Raw genomic sequence first — 25,607 nt, forward strand, 5'->3', positions numbered from 1 at the left:
AAGAAATCTGCAGTGGTCACCTCGGGTGACCTGAGGCTCTTGCCCAGGTGCGAGTGCATGCGTATGCATGCTCAGTCAAGTCTGACTCCTTGAGGCAAGAGTACTGGAGTGGCGCACCCTTTCCTCTTCCAGGGGATCTTCCCACCCCAGGCACTGAACCTGCATCTCCTGCATCTCCTGCATTGGCAGGCAGATTCTTTACTGCTTGAACCACCTGGGAAGCCCTCGTGCCCTCGCCCAAGTGCACAGCACATCAAAGCATCCCCAGTATTGGTTAGCTATTGTCACAGTGGGAAGAGGTCCCTGCCCTCGGGCCACTTTCAGACAACCAGAGCATCTGTCAGGGGTTTCTCTTCTAGCCTACAGAGGCAGATAAAGGCTCCCTGTGAGACCTGACAGAGAAGCAGGAGTTGGAACAGGTGGACAGAGGTTTCTGGATGAGCCAACAGCAGCTGCCAAACCCTCTAGGAAAGGATATAAGTGGGAGGTTTTCTGCGCTGAGCACAATGCCTTGGCCACAGGAGTTATGTGAGCAAGTTTTTATTTTTCTTTTAATATAAACTGAGGCAGGTACAGGCTCAGCAAGAGGTGTGGGACTGCTGCAGACCAGCTCTGACTGTGTCAGTGTTTCGATGTGAGCAGAATCTTCCCTCTTCATGGAGAAGCATGCAGCATTGGGCCATTTCCCACAGGACAGCGTCACTGTGCATTCATAAACCTCTAGTCCCTTCTATGGCGTTTCCCTGGTGGCTCAGTGGTAAAGAATTTGCCTGCCAATGCAGGAGATGTGGGTTCGATCCCTGGTCTGGGAAGATCTCCTGGAGAGGGAAATGGCAACCCACTCTAGTATTCTTGCCTGGGAAATCCCATGGACAGAGAAGCCTGGTGGGCTATAGTCCATGGAGTCAAAAGAGTCAGACATGACTTGGCAGCTAAAAACAAGTCCCTTCCATATGTCTGGACTGGGACCAAGCCCCAGGCGAGGTTAGTTAACCAGGACACAGACCCAGCCTCTGAACACCTCACAAGTGAGGTGGTCCCTGCCCGAGACACAAATAGGGAAGGCTGGCCGAGGCTGAGCAGCTGCTCCTGGGGCCAGCAGGGAGGTGGGAGCCCCAGCACTCTCTCCTATCCTGAACTCAGAAGCCAGCAGCCTGGGGAAAGGATTGTTTTTTCCTAATACAGGGGCTAACACCTTCTGGACCTGTTTGGCTCCAAGACTGGGTCATGAGTCAGAAAAGCTGTTCTGTTCCAGGCACGACATGGTCACAGAACTTGGGTGTGTTTCCTCATCCGCAGAGAGGAACAGCCTCTAACTTCTCTCTTTCCTGACAAGGGTCCTATAAGGTCGTGAGAATGCAGGGAGAGACCTAGAGACCATCCTCAGCAGGGGGCCCCAGCCCTCACCTATCTGCTTGGTGGAAATCTCACTATTAGTCCTGTTAAATCCATTTCTTCTTTTATCTTTGGTGAACATCTACAACATGTTCATGGGATTCCAAGAGATGAGAAGGTGCTCAAGTGGCAAGGGACTTCAGCCACAGTCCCTTATGCAGAGGAGATGAAAGGGTAACAGAGGCCAAGATCAAGTTCCTCACACAACTTCAGTTTAAATTAAACTTCCTTTAATGAAATAAAAAACAAACGGTGCATTGCATAATATTTTGTGGTCACAGTATAAAACAATACAATTAGTTCATATAACATTGGATATGGACAAAAATACACAAGACCCTTTCTTTTGTCTACGGAAAATTCGGCAGATCTGTATGTGCCACGCTAAAAAAGAAAGAAAGTCAACTTTTTTCTCCTAGTGATCTGCACACAATAATTATCACTGAGAATTTGGTCAAACAGCGGAGGAGAACTTACCCAAATCCCAGTTCCCTTCTTCCTCTGTTGTCATCGGTGAAGGTTAAAAAAAAAAAAAAGGGTTTTCTGAAAGTAGCAAGTTGTGTAGTATTGCTTATTATTCCTGCTAAAGAGGCTCAGTCTTTGGCTCACAGATGTCAGTGACAAAATCATGGCTGCAGGCAGTCTGCAAAGCAAGAAGCAAGAGCCACCAGGGAAAACAGACAAGGATCTGGGCAGGAGAAGCCACTTTGACCAGGATCTTAGGGAAAGCCACATAGATAGGAGAGGAGAAAAGACACAAATAAATACATTTCTAAATTAAGATTTTAAATCCAGTTGGTGAGTCAGAGTTCCACTGTCCCATGAAAAATCTGAAAAGTTGTTAAAAAGTCAGAGCTGGCATTTTCTTTTTTTTAAAAAAGTGAAAAGTGTATGTAAACATTATAAAGTAAACAATGGAAAGTACTTCTCAGGCGTTTATCTGAATATAGCTTAGGCTCTTTCTGGGGATATTTTTACGATTAGAAGAAAAAAAACAAAGTCAAACTTTCTATCAAGGTTCTCTGTGTTAAGCAGTGCACTTTCATCCGTGTCAGTCGTGGCTGGGTCCTTGCCTTCATGCCAGCGCTTCTGCGGTAACCTTTTCCAGAAGAGCACTCAGCAGGGGGCCCCATTTGGTATAACAAGAGTACATCTCACACTCTGACCAGGACGCACGTTCCAGCATGTTCACGTCCCTGGAAGGAAGGCGGTCCTTGGTACCATGCCCTGTGACTTCTCCCTACTTTGTACCAGCCCAGTGGATGGAGGGCGGGGCTCGGGGCATGGTAGATGCCGTAGAAGCCCCAGCCTTGAAATGCAACAGCAGTCCGAAAGGAGAAGGTAGAGTGTGTGAGCACGTGCCACCTTCACTGCCACCGGCTGTCTGCTGCGACCCGTCCACGTTTTTACACACACCTGGGGCCCCCGGGTCACATCCAAAGCCAAGTATCCTTTCCTCCTTCCAAGGGCCTGTACTACAACAATCCTAAACTTTCTTTTAGGAGGCTGATCACTGTGAGGGCTCAAAGGGCACTGGCTGTTCTGAACGCAGCACCTGTGTCTATTTCCTGTTTGCACAATCACCTGTGACTCACCTCCTCTGAGACGGCACAGTTGGGAAATGGCATGTAGGAAATACCCAAATCTAGCGCTATCGCAGCCTCTTCCCCTTCCCCTGACCGTTCGTGCTCTGGGAAAGCGGGCCTGCGGTACGTCTTCCCGCCACAGATGCTAGGCCCGGAATCCCTCTGTTCTGCTACCGTTAGTACAGAATCTAGTTTCAATCATATGAGGGGTCCCCTGGGTGGGCAAAACCAAAAGGAAAAATTTGGTGGCAATCTGCTGTCTGGGGGGTGACTTGGTCATATGTGCAAAACGAATCGTGGGCAACAGAGGAGGGAAGTAGAAGGGAAGATGGTGAGCTGGGAGCAGTCTAGCTCGTCCGGCCCATTGTGACAGAGAGCCACACGTGAATGGCCATCATTTTGTATTACTTTATTGCTCAAAACAAACCAATCTTTTTTTTCCCTTTTGGAAGACAAAGTAGTATTAGGTCCTTCAGGGTAAAAGCAGGCAGAATGCAATGTGGGGATTGAGTCACCAGTGAGCCTCAGGAAACCCCACTGGGATGCTTCTGAAAGGCCAGCGCTGTGTGGGGGCAAGACACAAATCTTTTTGGGACTGCTGTCCTACTCCTGGTACGAGTGATCGGGCAAAGCGGACCACTCTCAGATCTACTTTGTAGGCTGTTCACACAGCAATAAATTGCTGGGTTTCCTTTGTGTTCCTAATAGGAAAGCAAACACACCACAAAGTATACCCTTTCTCACTAACCCCCTGCAGGGGATTTTTTAAAAGACTTGAAGGACTGACAAGGTGACAGAAAATGCATGGTTCTTCTGGGTAATTTCTGATTCTGTGAAGTCAGTCTTGCAAGCAGCAATTCGACTTCACATTAAAGAGCCCAAGTGGCTCGTGAAGGACATGGGGTGTCAGTGGTTCCCCCTGAAGACCCACAAGGCTTTAGCCTCTAACAAAGGGCAGGACAGGGAAGAGAGGTGGCTCCGTCCGCCTGACACACCCCTGCACCACTGACCCTCTGGCACAAACTGCAGAAATCGAACTTCCAGGATATCCCCCTTCTGCAATCCCTGGGGCCCCCTGAGGCATGGTAGCCTCGGAACTGTGGGAGTGACTGTCTGTTCCTTTCCTTGTCTCCGACCTCTTCCTTGCAGGGCTTCTCACTGCCCTGGACAGAGGGGGCTGTGCATTTTTCTTCATACTCATTCTTAAGGCTAAGGTGGCAAGATAAGGTGCTTGGTGGAGAGCCAAATTCTCAATTCCAGGGCCATTTCAGCACTCGCACATAAAGCAAATACGAAAGAAGTGGAAAGGGGCAGAGAAGCAGAAAACCAAAACCAAAATGCATTTGGGCTTGATAGGAAGTCACGGACTGCAGGTTTAGATTTTAAATGTAGCCTAAACCCCCTGGAAAATAGGGGGTGGGGAGGGTAGTAAAAGCCACACATTAGCCTTCAGCACTGGTCTGTGTTGTCCCTCGGCCGGGGTAGAGGGTCGCCTTTAGCAGCTCTCTCAGCACATCTTCCTCTGACTCGGAAGACGTACGGATCTCACCCGAGACAAAGAACTCTGAACGCCTTCACCCCTTTCTCACTGCAACCCCTCAAAACAAAAGGTAGAAACACACACAAGTCAGAGATCTATAAGCCAGTAGGAGAAAAAAATTAGAGGTTAACCATTAAAAAGCCGCCGTCAGGAAAACACACACTCGATTGTTCCATCAGAAAGTGCCGTGGGAAGAAGAGCCGTGTGCTGGTAAACATGTCTGCGCTCAGGACTTGACATGCAGAAAAGAGAGAGCGCCGAGTCCCACCTGAGATTAGAGAGGACTGGTTTTTAGTGTAACACACTTCGCGTTAAAAGATTGCTGTCCTCATCTCGCCCAAACCGCTCCTCGACCGTCCCTCGGTCTCGGCCTTTCTGGCACCAATTAGTCCATCTCCATGGACATGAGCCGGCGGCGCTCTCGCCGGGTCTCCTGGACTTCCTTCTTACAGCACCAGTGGGAGCTGCAGTACCCGATGAGGCAGGACAGGAGCCCGATGACAGTGGACAGGCCGATGCCAATCAGCAGCGGGTACTTGAAGGCGTTCAGCACTGGGAGGGAGAGATCAGAGGGATAGAAATCATGATGCAAGTTGCAGGGTGTAGGGGGTGTTGCGGGGATGGGGACAGCTCAGGGAAGACCATCGCCTCCCCTCTCCACTGCCCCGGGTCTCCCCCAGGAGTCTGACCTCACAGGTCTTGCACCTAGCACAGGGCTTGAAACAAGAGCAGCTCAGCCATAGGTGTCCAAAAATGAGCAAATATATCCCCACCCAATTCCATAGCAGGCAGGGTGGTGGTGGGGGGAACCCAGAAAAAAAAAAAGATTTCCTTCAATATCTTTGAATGTCAACTTGCTTTTTAGGGTTTTGGCAGGAGATTGATTTTTAAAAGTCAGTATAAGGGCACCACACATTCAGCAGCAGATGCATCCTTAAAAAAAAAACCTACATAAATCAATTCTATGCATCAGATAACTGAAGTGTACTAGGGGAGCTATTTTAAGTAACACTATAGTAAATTATCTAGCAAAGTGAATAATCACTCCCTGCTTGTTCAGTAAATCTGGATTTTCATATGGAATGACTTCAAGCAAGACATTTCTAAGAGGCAAATATGATATCACTGACTAAGTTGCAGGAACGCATACAGTTCAGATCCTGCACCTACAAAGTCCCCGTCCCCCGAATTACCAGCAAACCTTGGGTGGAGGCTGGCACCATGGTTGTTTGCCCGACATTTAGCACAACAGCCCCATGAGAGATTATCATCCCATTTAACAAGAGAGGACACACAGGATTAGAAAGACTAAGTCATCTGTGGAAGAGCTGGGGCTCCAATTCCAGTCCCCACCAAACTGACACATCGTCAGGGAAACGCACTCGAAGGCTCCTACTTAATCCTTCCAGGCACCTGGACTTGAATTCTGTCTGTGAGTTTTTTCAATTCACACTTACTCTGACACTTTCTGCAGAGAAGACAAGTTTTCCGTTAACCAAGGAAAATGTGTCCCCCACTCCAGGAGGCTAGAGAGCAGAAGGGTGGGGAGGGGGCCCCCTGACCACTTAGTTAGGCTGACTGGTCTTCAGTGTGAGCCAACAAGATGGGGAGCTCCCCCTCCCATCTCAGGGTTCTGTGAAGAACCCTCCCCGTGCGAGTGAATGGGAGGAGCCCCCTTTCACCAAAGGTAGGACCAGTAAGGGGCTTTCCCAGATGGCTCAGTGGGTAAAGAATCCACTTGCAATGCAGGAGACAAGGAGACTGGGGGTTCGATCCCTGGGTCAGGAAGATCCCCCAGAGGAGGAAATGGCACCCCACTCCAGTATTCTTGCCTGAAAAAGCCCAAGGACAGAGAAGCCTGGTGTGCTGCAGTACATGGGTTCTCAAAGAGTCAGACACGACTGAGCGACTAGCACAGCACAGGACCAGTAGAAGGGTAAAAGGGGCAGGAACTCACTCACGGCCCCTCCAAGAGACCTTGACCCACTCTCTCAATGTTGTTCTCTGCCCCTGCCTGGCAGAATCCGTGCCAACCCTAGCATACAACAAAGCGACTATGTCTAGAATTTACAGAATGCATTGAAAATCTGTCCAGTAAGTTTAAAAAATCATTTCCCAGTGGTGCCTCCAGCACACCCGGTACCTAAGCTGGGAAAACAGCAAGGGCTGAGTGTGCTCTTTCTGGGTACACGCCTGAGCCAGGCTAGAGAGAAAGCAGGCACATTCCTCAAGGGTGAGAACCTGGATCCCATCAGCGGTGGCAAAGCACGCGGAGAAGCCATTCCCCAAACACTGAGAAGGTTATTTGTGTGTCATTCTTACCATCCATCTTCACAGTTATAAAGATGGGCTTGGACTGGATCTCTGCCTCCTTCTGCCAGGAACCTGTGGGTGACTTCACCCACGGAGTCACGGAGCAGTAGTAGTTGCCAAAGTCCTGGTCCTCGGAGCCATGCACTTGCAGCAAGAATTCCAGCATGCTCATGCGCTCCAGGCTGAGGCTGCTCTTCCAGTCCCTCTGGGCCGTGTTCACAATCCCCTTCCGATCCAGTGACGACAGGAGGACGGGAGCCTTGTCCAGGCCAAAAGAGTGCACGGCAAACCAGGACACGTCAAAGGCCATGTCGTCTACGGATGACCAAGCCAAAACCCTGGGATCAGTGGCACAGGCAGAAGAAGTTCCATGTATGGATAACACACCTCAGGTGACGTTAGTGGTAAAGAACCCGCCTGCCTAATGCAGGAGACATAAGAGACTCGGGTTTGATCCCTGGGTTGGGAAGATCCCCTGGAGAAGGACACGTCAACCCACTCCAGTACTCTTGCCTGGACAATCCCATGGACAGAAGAGCCTGGCACGCTACGCTCCACAGTGTTGTAAACAGTCGGACACAACTGAAGTGACTTAGCACACGTGCAGCCTGACTGGGGGCCAGCACGGCTCTGGGGACCTTAGGTGTCCCCGAATCCTCTCAACAACCATACATGAAGGTGCGGTCACATTTTCTAATCTCTGGAGGGACCCATTAACCTTGTTTGAGATCACACAGCCGGGAGGTTGCAGAGCATGTGGCTTAACCCAGGAGTTCAACTGCAGAATCCACCCTTTTAACCAGGCCACTGCCACCACCCAGCTGAAGGAGCACAGCCCCAAAATGTCTCCTCTACAGAACTTGGGATGGAAAGCTTGTGTGTGGTGACATAGAATGCTCTCTCCTCCAAAGAAAGCAAGGCCCTTCAGCATTTCAGGCAGAAGAACCCAAGAGTGGAAGGTCACTAGTCGTAAGCGACAATACGGACATAAAGTGAATTGTTCAAAGACTCTGTATGATTTCAGTATCTTTAGATCATGAAATTTTTGCACCTTGTTTTATGTCCCTGGATATGTTCCAGTGTCTCCTAGTTTATAGTCTATGGGAACTTGAGTAGAATTTGTATTCTAGTGTTGTGTGAAAATTGTATAAATCTTATTTATGTTGAATTGGCTCAAAAAAAAAAAGATACAAGCTTTCAGTTATAAGAAAATAAATACTAGTGATGTAGTATACACATGATGACGATAGTTAACACTGCTCCGTGATGTATATGAACACTAAGAGAATAAATTCTAAGAGTTTTCATTACAGGGAAAAAAACACTTTTTTGTATCTATGTGAGATGATGGATGTCCACTAAACTTATTGTGATAATCATTTCATGATGTATATAAGTGAAATCATTATGCTGTGTACCTTAAACCTGTACAGGGATGTATGTCAATTTTATCTTAATAAAACTGGAGGGAAAAACGGAAAAAAAATAATAAAATGAATCGTACAAAATGGAGAGTTGTAAACAGTTTAGATTTTTATCGTTCACTGTGATTTTTTTTCCCCCCTGAAGTGCTTAAGTTCAAAACAAGAGGAAAAAAATGTCAAGCTGAGAAAATTGAACACGGTTTAACAGTCCCAGTGAGTAATGCTGTGGAATCGTAAAGTACTCTGCAAAATTAAGGTTCTAACAGCCTCAAATAAATTAATGTGGGCACAAGAGTAAGATGACTTTGGCACAAGTGGTAATTCTCATCGAACGTGGAAATAAGACTGCACATCCTAAGCCTCTGACCTCTTCTACTAACAGTTACCAAGTGACACCAGCTGCGTCAGGTCCGAGAGTCACCCAGCAGGCAAGAAAGCGGGCCACAAACACTGCTTTATCTTAAATTCACTTGACAAGACTTTCTATACAAATGTTAAATGACACAATTTTTATTAAACAAAAAGTAATATCCATTTGGTAAAAATACACTAATAACCTCAAAAAGCACATTATAAGGCAAATAAATCATATTCAGATGCTTACACAGAGAAAAAGAATGTAAGCAAAATTAAAAGCAAGAATTTTTTTCTTTTTTGTGGGAGGCCACGTCTCTCAGCTTGTGGGATATGAGTTCCCTAACCAGGGATAGAACCCTGCAGTGGTTAAGCATGGAGTCCTCACCACTGGACCACCAAGAATTCCCCTAAAGTGAGAATTTCTACAAAATTGTTCAGATGATAATTCCTTTTCAACTCACAATAAAAATGTTAAGTGCCCAGTTGCTTTAGTCATGTCCGACTCAGCGATCCCGTGGATTGTAGCCTGCCAGGCTCCTCTGTCCATGGGATTCTCCAGGCAAGAATACTGTTAATGGCCACAGGCAAATCTCAACTCTACATGTGATGTCAGCTCTCTACTCTGAGGCACCAAAACATCATTTTTTTCCTTCCCATCAATCCACCAAGGCATTTGAGCAAAACCTTTGATTGTTCCCAGCATGCAGGCCATCTCTTGGCAAATGACCCACTCCCGGAGGGCAGAGGGCGTGTGGTCAGTGTCCTCACATCCTGGCCAGTGCCTGGGCACAGCAGATCACTCCCAGGCCCTCAGTGAAAACCAGCTCAGCGCGGCTGTCACCTGCAGACGCTGGGTGTTACTGAAGGCAGAGAGTCACAGCTGTGTCCATATTACTTCTGCCCGGACTCTAACCCCTGTCCCGCTATGCCTTACAGTATGGTGGCCAGGCTGTAGAGTCAGGCTACTCGGGCTAGAATCCTAGCTCTCATCAGCTGTGTGACCTGGGTGAGTCACTTAAGTTCACAGTGACTCAGTTGCCTCCTCTCTAAAAGGAAATTACAATAGCACCCATGGTTAGTCAGCTGTATAAAATGCTTAAAATAGCACCAGGAATGTAGTAAGTGCACAGTAAAAGGTGGCCACCATGAACATCCTTATCTCCACAGTTCAACATACACACTCTGTACTAGGAGATGCTCTGACAGGAAGGGCACTGCCGCCTGCAGCAGATGCTCCTGGCACTCTGCCCTGACCAGCTGGAGCGCTGGGCCCCCAACTGCTCCAGGGGTCGGCTGCTAAGCTCTCACACCTGAACCTTCTCCAGAGGACTGTCCTTAGCTGACAGAAGCCACCTCCAGGAGAGCCACCCCTGGAGGTGAAGAAACGCTACCCCTCCCCAGCCATTCACTGTGGACCATGACCAACGACTGGGGAGGATAGGTATAAAAGCCTTAGCTCAACAAGGTCACTCACACTCTATGGTATAATCTATGCTCTGCAGCAACCCATAGGGAGTTACACTTGTTCTGAATTCAGATCTTTGCCTGGCTTCTTTCCTAGTTCTACCTTGATCCCCTCAGTCCCTCGTGGTTCCTCCTGAGGGCACATCTTCAATTAATCACTCGCTCGCTTGTCTCAGGCTTTGCTTCTAGGGAATCTGACTTAAGACCCCGCCTCTAAAGAGCTGTGATCCTCTCCACCCCTCCCGCTGCGGTGGCACTCAGCCCACTTGGGCCACATGTCCTTTCCAGAAGAGAATTCCTTCACAGCCCATAGGAAACATGAGGAAAAATGAAACCACAACTTGTGTTTAATTATTCAGAATCTTCTACCCATGTAGTCCAAGAGTGCAAAGTTCTGGAAAATTGTGATGTGTAAGATAACAGCTACCTATAGCTTTTGCAATTACATTGCAATTACCTATAGCTTTTGAAATTACATTGGAGGGAAAGACTTATGTTAAGGGCACAATTGGTGACCCATTAATTTATGAGAAAGACATTGAAATGTTACATTTTTGTATACTTATAAATGAGCTTAACATTTTTTTTTTAATTTTTTATAAACAGAAGGATTGTGGGGGAGGGATAGTTAGGGAGGACATATACACACTGTTATATTTTAAATGGATAACCAACAAGAACCTAGGTGGCTTGTGCTCAATCATGTCCAACTCTTTGCAACCCCAAGGACTGTAGCCCACTAGCCTCCTTTGTTCATGGGATTCTCTAGGCAAGAATATTGCAATGGACCATCTATATAGTATAGGCAACACTGTTCAGTGTTATGCGGCAACCTGGAGAGAAGAGGAGTTTGGGAGAGAATGGATACATGTATACCTACGGCTGAGTCCCTTCACTGCTCACCTGACACTATCACAACATTGCTTGTTAATTGGTTATACACCAAAACGAAATAAAAAGTTTAAAAAACATTTTTTTTTATAAATAAACTTTAGAGGCAAAAATACTATTAAATCTTTCAACTTTTGCAAAGTACCTCCCTGCTCCCCCTTTCCTGGCAGCCTCCACAGGAGCGTTGGCTCCTTCCTGACCCCAGAGGACAGAGCTGACTGATCTTTGTTTTGGATGGTTTTTTTTTCCCTTTTCCTTTTCTTACATTTTCCATAAACCCTTCTCCTTTTTTTTTTTTTTCCCTCTAAAGCTCAATCATATTTAGGTTTCTGACAAGAGTCAATTTTGGTATCAATCAACTTGTGCAGGGTTCAGTAAACTGTAGCCTGCAGGTCAAGCCAGCCCACCACCTGTTTTTGTAAATAAAGTTTCACTGGAACACAGCCAGGCCCATTTGTTTATTCTCTTTGGCTGCTTTCCCTCTACAACAGCAGAGTAGAGTAACTGCCTCACAGATCATCTGGCCCACAGAGTCAAAAAAACTGAAAATACTCCCTACCTGGGTCCCTTACAGAGAGATTTGCTGACCCTGAGCTAGACACACGTGAACCTTCAGCTGGGGGCCATGCAGGAGTCAGACCTCAGGGGGTGGAGGCCCGGGCCTCTGCTCCTGTTGGTCACACAAGATCAACTACAGCCCACCCGCAGTTTACGGACAGCTTGCCCTTAACATAGAACGAAGACCTGCTTCATTTCCACCCCAGGGCCACATGTCCAGTGGTCTCCGCAAAGAACTCAGTGAGCTCTGCACAATTTGGCCTTTTCAAGGTGCTAATCTGTGTGAGGTCAAGGCTCTGCCTACGATGGAGAAGGCAGCACAAGACACCAGAGGTCAGAGCACGGGCGGCCCCTAGGCAGGGAGTCAGGGTCTCCACAGGCTCTGTAGGAGGCAGAGACACACCTGCATACATTTAATATTCTTTCAAACCCTGAGGATCTAAGTGAGAAGCACAGCACCTCATACTAAGGGGGCCAAGCAGGAAAGGTGTAAGGCTGCTGGCCCACAACTCTTGGGCATCCTGTTGGCCCTGCTAATATTTTCTGCAGAGAAAAGATTTACAAAGATTTCCTAAAAGTTTAAACTGCAATAGCATACTCTGGTTACTTGCCACTCATTTACTCTGATTTGTATTTCTCAAGTGTTAATCACTATCTGATACTACATATATGGTGATTTCTTTCTTGTCTGTTTAATAAACCAGGCTGCAAGCGCCATGAAAGAAGACGTAGAAAATTTTGATCATGCCTCTCTATTCCCAGTATCTAGAACAGCACCTGTTTATAGGAGTTCAATAACTATTTGAAGGAATAAACGAAAGACAAAATGGAAGGGAGCTGGACTCTTCCAGTGGGTTGCAAACCAGCTTGAATTAGCCCCTGAAGTGGCCACTGGATCACCATGAGAACTTACATTCAAATGTCTAGCTGTGTTTTCAAACCATCTAACAGATAGTGGCATCCACTTTAACAAGTCCTCAGTAAATATCTACTGAATACAAAGGACCGAGCTAGGCACTTTGGGAATAAATAGCCAATCCAATCCCCGACCTTCACATTTGTAACACAGTAGGGATGATATGAGAAACACTTAGAAAAGCAGTATGAGGAAGGGGAAAGGATGGAGAGAGGTACCTGGATCCAAGGCTGCTCCTTCGACAGTGATGATGCAAAACAATTTAATGAGATCTCCCCGGATAACCGACGGCGTGTCCGAATGCACAGAGGCATTGAATATAGGACCTGGAAGAAAGTAACATCACTTCATGATCCTCTTTCACACTTTTGTTTAAACCCCATTCTTGGTGCACAAATGTACATCTAAATGTGGGCTCCCTTTCCTTGGAACTGGGCTAGAAATCCACTAAACAGGTTTTTAAGTCCACAAAATAGGTTTTTAAGGATGTTTTTCTTCTTTTCAGAGAGACATGAATTAAGCTACTTCCAACTGAGCTTCACCTTAAGATTCCAACCACTGTCTCATTTCGAGACCACCCCACCTCCCATCCTGGTACAGTCAGGGATGTTTCTGGCTCCACACAGTTCACTTCCAGGCCAGAGTGGCTCAGAGATCAGAGCACTTGGGACTAAGTCAGGGACGCTTTTGGTCCCAACAGACTGAGTAGCTTCATTGTGCTGGGTGCTGGCAACGGGCCCTGCTGTTACGAGGCTGACATCCAGTAGGGAGATGGGCAAGCCAACAATGATGATGTTGCTACAAGGTTCGGCTGAAGGCGATTTCACTCTGCTGGGGGAAACGGAGGCAGCTTGTAAATTCCTTTTAAATACCACCCAGACAGGACCTGTCCCTGCCTGCTTCACTGGAATTCTCCCTCAATACCCAGTTTACTTTTATAAATGACCCCTTTACTTCTCCCAAAGGCCAGAAGATGGATCTACACAAACCATGCTGACTCCTCACAGTATCACTGATTCACTGCTGTAAGTTGTAAGGTAATGAGCATATGTATGGACAAGAAAATATGAAGGGTAAAATAAACATTTAGGGCTAGAAGTTAGTAATATTTACCACAGTCAGTTGGATGCATTTGGCTGTAGGGATAATCATCATTGGCTGTTTCATTACTAGGCACAAATAAATGACTTATATTAAAAAAAGGTATGCCTTGTATGGAAGAAATCTGTGGCTCCAATCCCCTCCTGAGGCAGAGAGAGGGGCTAGGTACTGCATTCTTTGGTTTTAACCCTTTGATAGCTTACTTTTTAGGTGAGATTATTAAGCAGCTTTAAGCTAATCTGATCCTAAGAGCTTAATAGTTACCATATCCCAATTCTAACATCTAGGAATAGGCAAGCCCGAAGATGATTCCAGAATACCAATGCTATGGGATTTCCCTTGCGTTTTCTTGAAAGCAAAGATAGATGGCCCTGGACACTGATTCTGAAACTCATTCGAAGCTAAGAATACAGATGTAGCTACCTTTAAAATCAGATTATCAGGAAGGAAAAGGTACTTTTTAACATCCAAAAGAAATGACTGTGAGAAAGAGAGTAAAAGGTCATGTGAACCAATGAGGCAAAGAATTGAAAAGCCTATACTTTTATTTCAACATGAGTAGTAAGATGAATTCAACAGAGGGCTTTTCTAACACGGAGTTCATGAGTAATCTGTGTTTGCTGGGAGAAAGGTGAAGGATGGTTGTAGAACATGGAAACCTTGAGGCATCAGACAGCTCTGGTTGGTTCTGCTGAGCACTCAGATTGGGCCTAGGGGATGGAGAACCCAACAGAATGGCAGTTCCAGGACACAGGGAATGGGATGAAAGTGAACAGGACAAGGAAACTTTACGCACTTCTGGGCATCATGTCCCTCAAGTAACTGGGCTCTTGGCCACGGTTTGCTCAGGTCCTTACCACCCTGGATCTGCTCTGTTTATAGCAGTGAGGTGGGAAAGGATCAAGCCCGTTGCTCTGAGTTGGCTCAGTGGTGATGACTGGGGGGACTTCATGCCATTTATGGTCATCTGTGAGGACAGGTTAGTAGCAACCATGGTGAGCAACGGGGACTACGTTTTTTTTCTCTGACTCGAAATTTCATGGTTAAAAATAGAACTATACTATGGGGCTTTCTTAAAGTGTTCCAGGCGCCTTCTCAGAGAACATGAGATAATAAAACACAAGGAGAGCCTCATGGTGGATTCCGGTTCCTCTTTACTTAATTAGAAACAGCAAAGAAATTTGGACATATTTTCTTTACCTTATTTGGACACATTTCCCTACCTAATTTGGACAAATTTCACTTTCTTTCCTTTACATTTCCAAAGAAACCCAACATGCCTTCTGGATCACACGTTACAGTTCTCGTTTCTCCTCGTGGCCGTGGGAACAACAGAGGATCTGTGCCATTCTCACCACACAGATGAGGACCAAGGAAAAGGCCTGCATTGTGAACTGGTCACAGCAGTGGATTTCCTTCGGACGAAATCAACAACTCACTGTTAATACGGGTCATTATCCCAGGCTTAGAAATATTTTTATTGTGGTCAATTTCTGGGTAATGTTGCTTTTGTGAGGGAATGTGTCTGCTTAACTTCACAGATGACAGATTATGGCACAGATAATCTAAGTGAACTTCTAGGGCCACTACATGTCCCCAGGTTCCTATCTGTAGAGTACACGGACCACTTAACTTTTAAACACAAACATTGACACAAACCATGCTCCAACTCTAGCCCCTAAGAAAAGGCTATAAAGGACAGTATTTCTGTGAAAGCCAAAACTGCAGACCATCTGCATGTCATCAGTAGGGAAGTGGTTAGCCAAATTCTAGCAGGTGTAGTCATTAAAGTTGGTTATTTACCTATAATTTTTTATAACATGGAAAATGCTTATCTTATAATGTTAAAGTGGGGGAAAGCAGGTCATAAAATTGCATATACAGCCTGATTTCAAACTCACGAAGAAAACATGTAAGGGAAAAATTCTAAGATAACAAATACCACTAATTAACAGTCTCTGGTAAGATGAAGGGTGATTGGGTGATTCTTCCTTGTATTTTATTATATTTTCAAACTTCTCCATTAAGAAGAAAAATGTTATTATTATTCTTTTAACATCAAATATTAAATATTTAACATCATCACATTTAAACCATATAACCACATTTAAACCCCTGATACTTTGAGTCAGAAGATGTCACAACTCAGTAAGGCCCCTTGGGGAACATGGTCCTTATACCAACAGGTAAGTGTGCTGAAAACAGAGGACAAAAAGGTGGGTACCAGGAAAGACCTCTCTGTTACATGTATTTTACTGTGTGCCGATGATTTTTAGGAAGTGAAAGCTCTTCAGCATCAAGTCAATATTCTCGTGGAGCTATGCAGGGCTACTGTAATGTGCTGGGTGTTAGATTTGATGCAGCTCCTCTTAATTAAACTGTGAGCCCATGACAACTCCCTGGATTCAATAAAGCAAAAACCTTAAGCAGTCTATTCAGCCCGTAAGCTACAGTGATTTTATCTGTTATGATGAGATTTAAAGAACTGAGTAATAGATTCAATACCCACTCCTCACCTAGAAATACATATAAAAGATTTTATGTCTCCCTTCTTTCTCATAATAGTTTTAAAGAAACATCAAATAACAAATGCAAAACAAAATGGAATAAAATCCTATAGACAATAAAAACAGATAACGCAAAGAACAAAACCCACATATTCATCTGAATCTCAATAGTCAGAGAGAAAGCATTTGATAACACCCAACACTAATTCGTGATAAAACATTCAACAGATTAGGGATGAAAGAAAACTTCCTCAACTCAATATTTGCTGTCTATGAAATACCCAAAGCTAGCAAGATACTTAAGGGTAAAAGATACTTAACGGGAAAAATTCCCTCAAGATCAGGAAATAGACAAGGATGTCCACTTGTTCCAGTACTGTTCAACACTTTACTAGAGATTCTAGCCAGGACAATTAAGCAAGAAAAGTAATTAGAAGGCATTAAGGAAAACTGAATATAAGAAGTAAAACTACCTCTATTTGCAGATGATATGGTCCTATATTTAAAAAGCCTAAGCCACCAACAAAAACAACAACAAAAAACTATTAGGACTAATAAACAATTTCAGCAAGGTTGCAGGATATAAGACCAATTTATAAAAGTCAGTTCAGTTTCTATACACTCACAATAAATAACCTGAAAAGGAAATTAGGAAAGCAATTAATTTACAGTTGTATCAACAATAAAATACCTAGGACAAATTTAATGAAAGAAGTTCAACATTTGTATGCTGGAAACTACAAACACCACTGAAAATTTTTAAAAGACCCGAATACATGGAAAGACATCTAATGTATATGGATTAGAAAACCATATTGTTAAATGGTAATACTCTCCAAACTGATTTACAAATTTGGCACAATCCCTATCAAAGTCCCAGTTATCTGTAAAATGCAGCTATTAATGAGCTGATCCTAAAATTCATTTGGAAATGCAAGTGGCCCATAAAGCCAAAACAGTTTTGAAAAACAACAAAGTCAGAGAAGAGTCACACTTATTTCAAAACTTACTAGAAAGCTATAGTAATGAAACAATGGGATTCTGGTACAGGAAAAGATACAAGGATCAACAGAATAGAACTGAAAGTTCAGAAATAAATCCTTTTATTTATGGTTAAATTATTTTTGACAAGTGTACCAAAGTCAATGGGGGAAAGAATATAGACTTTTCAACAAATGGTGCCAGGACAACTAAGTATTCACATACGAAAGAATAAAGCAGAGTCCCAACTTCATACCACAGACAAAAATTAACTCAAAATGGACCATAGCCCTGAATGTTTGAGCTAAAACCGTAAACTCTTAGAGGAAATCATAGGTGTAAATCCTCACAGCCATGGATTAGGCAATGGTTTCTTAGATATGACACCAAACCCACAAGCAACAAAAATAAACTATAGATAAATTGGACTTCATCAAAATTAAAAACTTGGGTGCTTCAAAGGACACAATTAAGAAAGTGAAAAGACTACATACAGAATAGATATTTTCAAATCACATATTTTGCTAAAGGACTTTTGTATTCAAACTACGAAAAGCTCCACTAGCCAACAATAAAAAAAAAGTCAATGAAAAAAGGGTAAATGGTATGAAAAGACATCCCTCCAGAGAAGATACACATATGACCGAAAGCTATTAATATCTGAAAAGATGCTCAACATCAACAGTCATTAAGGAAATACAAATTAAAACCACAATGAAATACTACTTCATTTACACTTGTTGTTGCTCTTTGGTCACTAAGTCGTGTCTGACTCTTTTTATGACCCCATGGACTGTAGCCTGCCACGGGCCTCAGTCCATGCGATATCCCAGGCAAGTATCCTGGAGTGGGTTGCCATTTCTTCTCCAGGGGATCTTCCGCAATCCGGGGATCCAACCCTCATCTCTTATGTCTCCTGCACTGGCAGGCAGGTTCTTTACCACTGAGCCACGAGGGAAGCCCTCACGTATACTAGGTTGGCTATAATTAAAAAAAAAAAAAAAAAAAAGATGGAGAATAACAATAACTAACCAGTGAGAATAAGGACAAATTGGAACCCTTACACATTGCTGGTGGGAATGCAAAATGGTGCAGCTGCTTTGGAAAAATATTTGGCAATTCCTCAAAGAATTAAAGAGTTATCTTATGACCCAGCATCACTCCTAGGTGAGAAATGAAAACTTAATGTCTACATAAAAACTTGTACACTAACGTTTATTCAGCATATTATTATTATAATGGCCAAAAGATGGAAACAATCTAAAGGTCCATCAACTGATGAACAGCTAAACAAAATGTGGTATATTCTCACACTGGAATATTATTCAGCGACAAAAAGGAATGAGTTATTGATACATGATATAATATGATAGACTCTGAAAACATAATGCTACAGGAGAAGAAGACAATACAAAAGCCCACATATACGTTTCAAGTTATATGAAATGTTTAAAAAGGCAAATCTATAGAGACAGAAAGTAGAATAGTGGTTGCCAGAGGCTAGGGGTAGAGTTAGGAGTGATTATTAACAGGTACAGAGTGTGCTTTTTTGGAATGATTAAAAAGTTCTAGAATTAGATACTAGCAATGGTTGTACAATATATATCTGTGAATATACTAAAAACCATTGAATTGATATTTTGAATGGGTGAATTTTATGGTATATTAACCTTATTTCAATAAAGCTATTATTAGAAAATAAATAAGAGACACTTGGTATTTTCTCTGTTCTTTCTAATTCCAAGGGTTTAAAATCAATATTCACTCTTTATTAATCTAAAGGTTGAGAGATTATTAGATGCCAGAACAGAAACCAACACAACACTGTAAAGCAATTATCCTCCAATTAAAAAATTAAAAAAACAAAAAACAAAAAAGAGATTATTAGATGCCAGAAGATTATTTCATTATACACTATAAAAAGTTACAATAATACAAAATAATACTAAAATAAAATAAACTTTACTAAGATTTAGTTTACCTTTAATATAAGTACAATTCAACAAATATCTTGCATTCATTGTACTGATTCAATTAACACTTGAATCTTTATAGGTGAGTATGATTTTATACATTTAGAAATTTCTAACTGGCAGATTTAGTGAAAACATTCAGTATTAAACTCAAAAGTGATGATCCTTCACTTTGATATTCTAAATAAGATTGGGAATCAAAAATTTTTAAATTATCTACCTGCTGAAACACACATAGATTTGTCAGAGGAGTTTAATGAATTACACAGATGAATAAGAAACATTTCCATTTGAGAATACGAAAGTGAAGAGGAACTAAAAAGCCTCTTAATGAAAGTGAAAGCGGAGAGTGAAAAAGTTGGCTTAAAGCTCAACATTCAGAAAACAAAGATCATGGCATCCGGTCCCATCACTTCATGGGAAATAGATGGGGAAACAGTAGAAACAGTGTCAGACTTTATTTTTTGGGGCGCCAAAATCACTGTAGATGGTGACTGCAGCCATGAAATTAAAAGACGCTTACTCCTTGGAAGGAAAGTTATGACCAACCTAGATAGCATATTCAAAAGCAGAGACATTACTTTGCCAACAAAGGTCCGTCTAGTCAAGGCTATGGTTTTTCCTGTGGTCATGTATGGATGTAAGAGTTGGACTGTGAAGAAGGCTGAGCGCTGAAGAATTGATGCTTTTGAACTGTGGTGTAGGAGAAGACTCTTGAGAGTCCCTTGGACTGCAAGGAGATCCAACCAGTCCATTCTGAAGGAGATCAGCCCTGGGATTTCTTTGGAAGGAATGATGCTGGGGCTGAAACTCCAGTACTTTGGCCACCTCATGCGAAGAGTTGACTCATTGGAAAAGACTCTGATGCTGGGAGGGATTGGGGGCAGGAGGAGAAGGGGACGACAGAGGATGAGACGGCTGGATGGCATCACTGACTCGATGGACGTGAGTCTGAGTGAACTCCGGGAGTTGGTGATCGACAGGGAGGCCTGGCGTGCTGCGATTCATGGGGTCGCAAAGAGTCGGACACAACTGAGCGACTGAACTGAACTGAACTGAACTGATGTGTGCTATTAAAAAAAAAAAGTAGATCTTCCCAACTTAAGGCATAAAAAAATAAAATAAAATAAAAACATTTGACTTACCAAAGATAAATCATTCAGAACAGACACCAAAATGCTCCTGTTTTAATTAACCCTCTCACAGATGAACACTGCTAATAACTACTGTTAACAAAGCAGATTGACAGACACAGTCACACATACCAGCACAGCTCTGGAGACTCGACTAATTGGAAATCTTTTCCCAGTCCAAAAGCAAAGGTGAGGCCCAAGGTTGGGATACTCACTCGTGTATGGAAATATTGCTGTGATGAATCAGACCAAGAATAGCACCTACCACCTTCAGTCCTAGGGACCTCAAAGAGTGAAAGCTATGAGCTGGATAAAACTTGGGTCTTAGCTCTGAATCTTTCACTCTTGGCAAGTCATTTAATCCCTCTAGAGGCCCAGTTCCCTCTTATCTTTATACTCTGCCATGTTCCCTGAAGGATTTGATATAGCTGTGTGTCAACTGATCTGTTTTAAAAATGAGGGGGTTGGGTTTCCCTGGGAGGCCAGTGGTTAAGAATCTGCCTTGCAACGCAGGGGATATGAGTTCAATCCCTGGCCTGGGAAGACTTCACATGCCGCAGGGAAACTAAGCCTGTGTACCACAACTACTGACCCTGTGCTCCAGAGCTGGGGAGCTACAATTACTGAAGCCTGCACGCCTACGCCCTGTGCTCTGCAGCAAGAGAAGCCGCCACAGTGAGAAGCCCACACAGGGCACAGCTAGAGAGCAGCCCCCACTCTCCACAACTAGAGAAAGCCTGTGTACAGCAACAAAGACACAGCACAACCAAAAAGAAATAGATAGATATTTGGGGACTAACTAAGGGTCAAAGTAAAGGTAGTATGTTCACACAAAAATCTGCACCCAGATGTTCACAGCAGCATTACTCAGAATAATCAAGAACTGCAAACACTCAAATGTCCATTAGCTGATGAATAGATAAAATGTGGTATACTCACATTATAGAATATTATTCAGTCATAAAAATGAAGTGCTAATGAGAGTTTATTTTGCATTAAATGCTCAAGTACAAAAAGGAGGGAATATGTGGTTTTCCTGTGTTTGATTCTTTAAAAAACAATCAGTGGTATTTGTAGTTGTGAGTTACATGGGTTTTTGCAGAGAGAACAGTTTGCTAGAGCCACCAAAAAAAAAAAAAAAAAGTCTTGCTAACACTTCCCAAGCACTTTGAGATTCCTAAACTTATTTTCTGATATACAAAATGTATTTACTGGCATTACTTTGCATTTCTCAAGACAAAAATGACATTAAGTAAAAGTTGTGTGTAAATTTGATTCACAGGTACTTAAAAACTTTAAAGCTGCAAATGAAACGAAAGGTCCCCAATATTCAGACAATGATATTTTCTTTTTCTGACTAGGAGTTTATATCTCATTTATTTTATAAATGGTTTAGTTAAAGCAGGCTTCAATGGTGGCTCAGATGGTAAAGAATCTGCCAGCAGTGCAGGAGACCTGGGTTCCATCCCTGAGTTGGGAAGATCCCCTGGAGAAGGGAATGGCAACCCACTCCAATATTATTGCCTGGAGAATTCATTGGACAGAGGAGCCTGGTTCGCTATTGTCCATGGGGTCGCAAAGAGTTGGGCACAACTGAGCAACTAACTCTCCTTTTCTTCTTTAAAGCCCTGTTCCTTTTGACATTCAAGTTTTCATTGTACTACATTTTTCATGTAAGACCAAATCCAGAACTGCATTTTACAGTTTTTTACTGTTTTTTTCCTCTCAGTGCTGCTAAAAAGAAAAAGCAGCTAACATTTTGAATTTACAACATGCCAAAAATGACACAGAAATTATTACATTTATTTTTGTTCTTGTTAAAACTCTGTGAGCAACATTTACCAAGACAGCATGTTAAATTACTGGCATTCTCTGGGTACTAAATAAAAGGCTGCAACTCTCTAACATTAATGTATATACACAACATTCCCTAGCGGTCCAATGGTTAGGATTCTTGCTTTCACTGCTGAGGGCACAGGTTCAATTCCTGGTTAGGGAGCTAAGACCCAACAAGCTGCAAGGTACAACCAAAAAAATATAGACATAGAACAAAAAAGAAAAAATACTAAAAAAATAAAAAGAACAAAGTACTGATACATATTACAATGTGGGTGACTCTTGAAAACATGCTACATGAAAAAAGCCAGACATAAAGCTCTATATTACATTCCATTTATGTGAAATGTCCAGAATAGGCAAGTTTATAGAGACAGAACGAAATAAGTGGTTGCCAGGGGACAGGAGGTTGGGGAGCAGAGTTGGGGGTGTTGAGGGGGAGGACTGAGGGTGTCAGCTGAGGGTGCGGGTTTCTATTGATTGTAATGAAAATGTTCTGTAATTGATAGTGGTGATGGTCACACAACTCTGTGAATATACTATGCATTTATATTAATAGTGTAGTATAAATATTGGGTTGGCCAAAAAAGCTTGATTGGGTTTTTTCTGTAACATCTTATGGAAAAACTTGAATGGACTTTTTGGCCAACCCAACACCATAGTATAGTATTTAAATACTAAATATACTATAGTATAGTATATTCTCTGTTGACTCAGTGGTAAAGAATCCTCCAGCACATGTAGGAGACTCGGGTTCAATCCCTAGGTTGGAAGGATGACTTGGGGAAGGAAATGGCAACCTACTCTAGCATTCTTGCCTGGGAAATCCCATGCACAGAGGAGCCAGGTGGGCTATAGTCCATGAGGTCACCAAGAGTCAGACACAACTGAGCGCACACATAGTGTATTTAAATACATACTATGTATTTAGATGGGTGAATTGCATGGCATGTGAATTACATCTCATTTAAGCTGTTTAAAAAAAATGAAGACACTGGATCAAAACCCTAGGGTCTCTTCCAGTCAATCTATGACTTACCAAGCTCCCCTGCTCACCTGAGGTTTGGAAGTCTATCTCAATAGGATTGGAGAGACTGGTTGCTGCTTCTCGCCATAGGCTGCCCCTGACAGGAGACCAGGCTGTCACCACACAGCGGTATAGGCCTGCATCTGAGACCTGAGTCTGGTACATTCGATAGCGAAATTCATCTTCCTGCACTTTCTCTAACACAACACCATCCACCCGCGATGCATCTGTCCAGTTCTCCAGCTTCACCACGGAATCCTGGTCCAGGGAGATGATGTACTTGGTTTCGTTGGGACTAGAGAGGTCCCCAACAGGTTTCTCAGCCGTGATGAGAACAGAGTAGCGGGGCGACTTAATATTTTTGGAAGACACTTTGCAAGTCATCTCAAATGTATTTCCGGCAGCGAAGAAAGGCTTGGGCTGCCTTGCCTTCACCACAAGCACAGAATCTGCAATGAAGTACCAGAAAGATGTGATTTCTAACAGGATTAGCTAAATGGATATGTATCTGAAAGCACAATGTCAAGGAAATAGAAATTTATTTGCAAATTGCCGCACAATAGCATTTGGGAAAATCTGGAAACTCAGAAAGAAAATAGCGTGTGTCAGAAAGTAGACTGAACACCACCACGCTGCAGGAGGCAGAGCAGTCTGCCTCAATTTAATAGGTGTGAGGGAACAGAGGATCGATGGGTGAGAATTTGCTTTTAAGGATTTTCAAGTCCTTGAGAAGTCTCACCCAGAGTGAGAATTTGGGAAGCTACTGGTGCCATCACGGATGTGAGCGAGAACTTGCTTCTAGTAAAGTGGGGAAGATGCAGCTCTAGGCAGTTCCACCTGCCTCTCCCCACTGGGGCTCCCCTGGGTGCAAGGACAGTACCAGAGCAAGTGAGAAATGGGTTCTACTGCTGTTCCACCATACGATGGTAACATTATAGAACAGGTCATTACTAAAGTGACTGCAACATACACGTGTAGATCTTTGTATGAAGATCTGACTACAAAGATGCATAGTCATTTCCAGAGACGCAATTAAAATTTAATTAACTTTAATTCTGAACCAGCATCCAAGGCTACTATCTTAAAGGTTTAAGTGTGTTACTTCCTGTCTCTCTGTAAAAAAAAAAAAAAATTAATCTCTAAGCATATAAACATTAGAATTCATCTATATTATAATATTAATAGCTCAATATCTTCCAGGCACTTGGAAGATACCTAAATGTTTGCTGAGTGGATGGATAAATGAGTTAAATATAACCCTTTTACCCTTTAATGATATAATTCTGTAACCCATCCAGTTACAAAACAAAATTTTTATGTTGGGGTTTTTTGAGGAATAGTTGTTCCATCAAACTATTAGGACAACACGTATGTCACAGGGTCTCTCCAGAATTACTGATTCCTGAGGTTCCACTGAGCCATTCACATTCTTTCTTGAAGCTTCAATTTGTGAGATTAGAAGAGATAACTAGAGGTTAAACAGGAAAAGAGTTCAAGGACTGTGTCCTCAGGCATCTAATGTTTGAGGGTCAGAAAAGTAAACAGAAAGCAGCAAAGGAAGCTGAGAAGAGGTCAAGGTTGGAAAACAGCCCAGAGAGGATGGTGCCCCACAAACCAAGGAGAACCCAAAGTATTTCCAAGAAGAGGGAATGATCATCGTGGTAAATCCTGGTAAGTCAAGTAAGATGACTAACCATTAGATTTTGCAATATGTCACTCACTAGTCATCTGGATCAAAAGCCAGACGAGAGGAGATTAGAGAACAGGAGGAGACAGAGTAGAGATGCTGAGGACAGACAAATCAAAGGAAAGAAATAGAAAGGGGTAGGCAAGGGGTGTGGAGAATAGAAAGATGGAGGTGGGGGAAGCAAGATCAAGATTCAGTTCAGTTCAGTTCAGTCGCTCAGTCATGGCTGACTCTTTGCGACCCCATGGACTGCAGCACGCCAGCCTCCCTGTCCATCACCAACTCTGGGAGTTTACTCAAAGTCATGTCCATTGAGCGGGTGATGCCATCCAACCATCCCATCCTCTGTCAACTCCTCCTCCTGCCTTCAATCTTTCCCAGCATCAGGATCTTTTCAAATGAGTCAGTTCTTTGCATCAGGTGGACAAAGTATTGGAGTTTCAGCTTCAGCATCTGTCTTTTCAATGAATATTCAAGACTGATTTCCTTCAGGATGGACTGATTGGATCTCCTTGCAGTCCAAGGGACTCTCAAGAGTCTTCTCCAACACCACAGTTCAAAAGCATCAATTCTTTGGCGCTCAGCTTTCTTTATTGTCCAACTGTCACATCCATACATGACTACTGGAAAAAGCATAGCTTTGACTAGATGATTACTATTACTTTGGCAAAGTAATGTCTCTGTTTTTTAATAATCTGTCTAGGTTGGTCATAACTTTTCTTCCAAGGAGCAAGAGTCTTTTAATTTCATGGCTACAGTCAGCATCTGCAGTGATTTTGGAGCCCCCCAAAATAAAGCCTGTCACTGTTTCCACTGTTTCCCCCTCTATTTGCCATGAAGTGATGGGACCAGATGCCATGATCTTGGTTTTCTGAATGTCGAGCTTAAAGCCAACTTTTTTACTCTCCTCTTTCACTT

The 25,607-nt window shown here is 43.3% G+C and overlaps 1 protein-coding gene across 1 annotated transcript in view; it reads right to left on the reverse strand.

Moving 5' to 3' along the window:
• Window positions 1-1,603: 1,603 nt before the first annotated feature.
• Window positions 1,604-25,607, reverse strand: part of PTGFRN (prostaglandin F2 receptor inhibitor) — an 80,576-nt gene continuing 56,572 nt past the window's right edge. Inside the window, exons 6-9 of the mRNA XM_010803135.4 lie at window positions 23,032-23,451; window positions 12,663-12,770; window positions 6,844-7,149; window positions 1,604-5,073 (exon numbers count right to left, since the gene is read on the reverse strand). Coding sequence (XP_010801437.1) covers window positions 4,907-5,073; window positions 6,844-7,149; window positions 12,663-12,770; window positions 23,032-23,451 — 1,001 coding nt within the window. The 3' untranslated portion in view covers window positions 1,604-4,906. The remainder of the gene's footprint in view (window positions 5,074-6,843; window positions 7,150-12,662; window positions 12,771-23,031; window positions 23,452-25,607) is intronic.

The sequence above is a fragment of the Bos taurus genome, chromosome 3, assembly GCF_002263795.3.
Source record: "Bos taurus isolate L1 Dominette 01449 registration number 42190680 breed Hereford chromosome 3, ARS-UCD2.0, whole genome shotgun sequence".
Taxonomy (NCBI): domain Eukaryota; kingdom Metazoa; phylum Chordata; class Mammalia; order Artiodactyla; family Bovidae; genus Bos; species Bos taurus.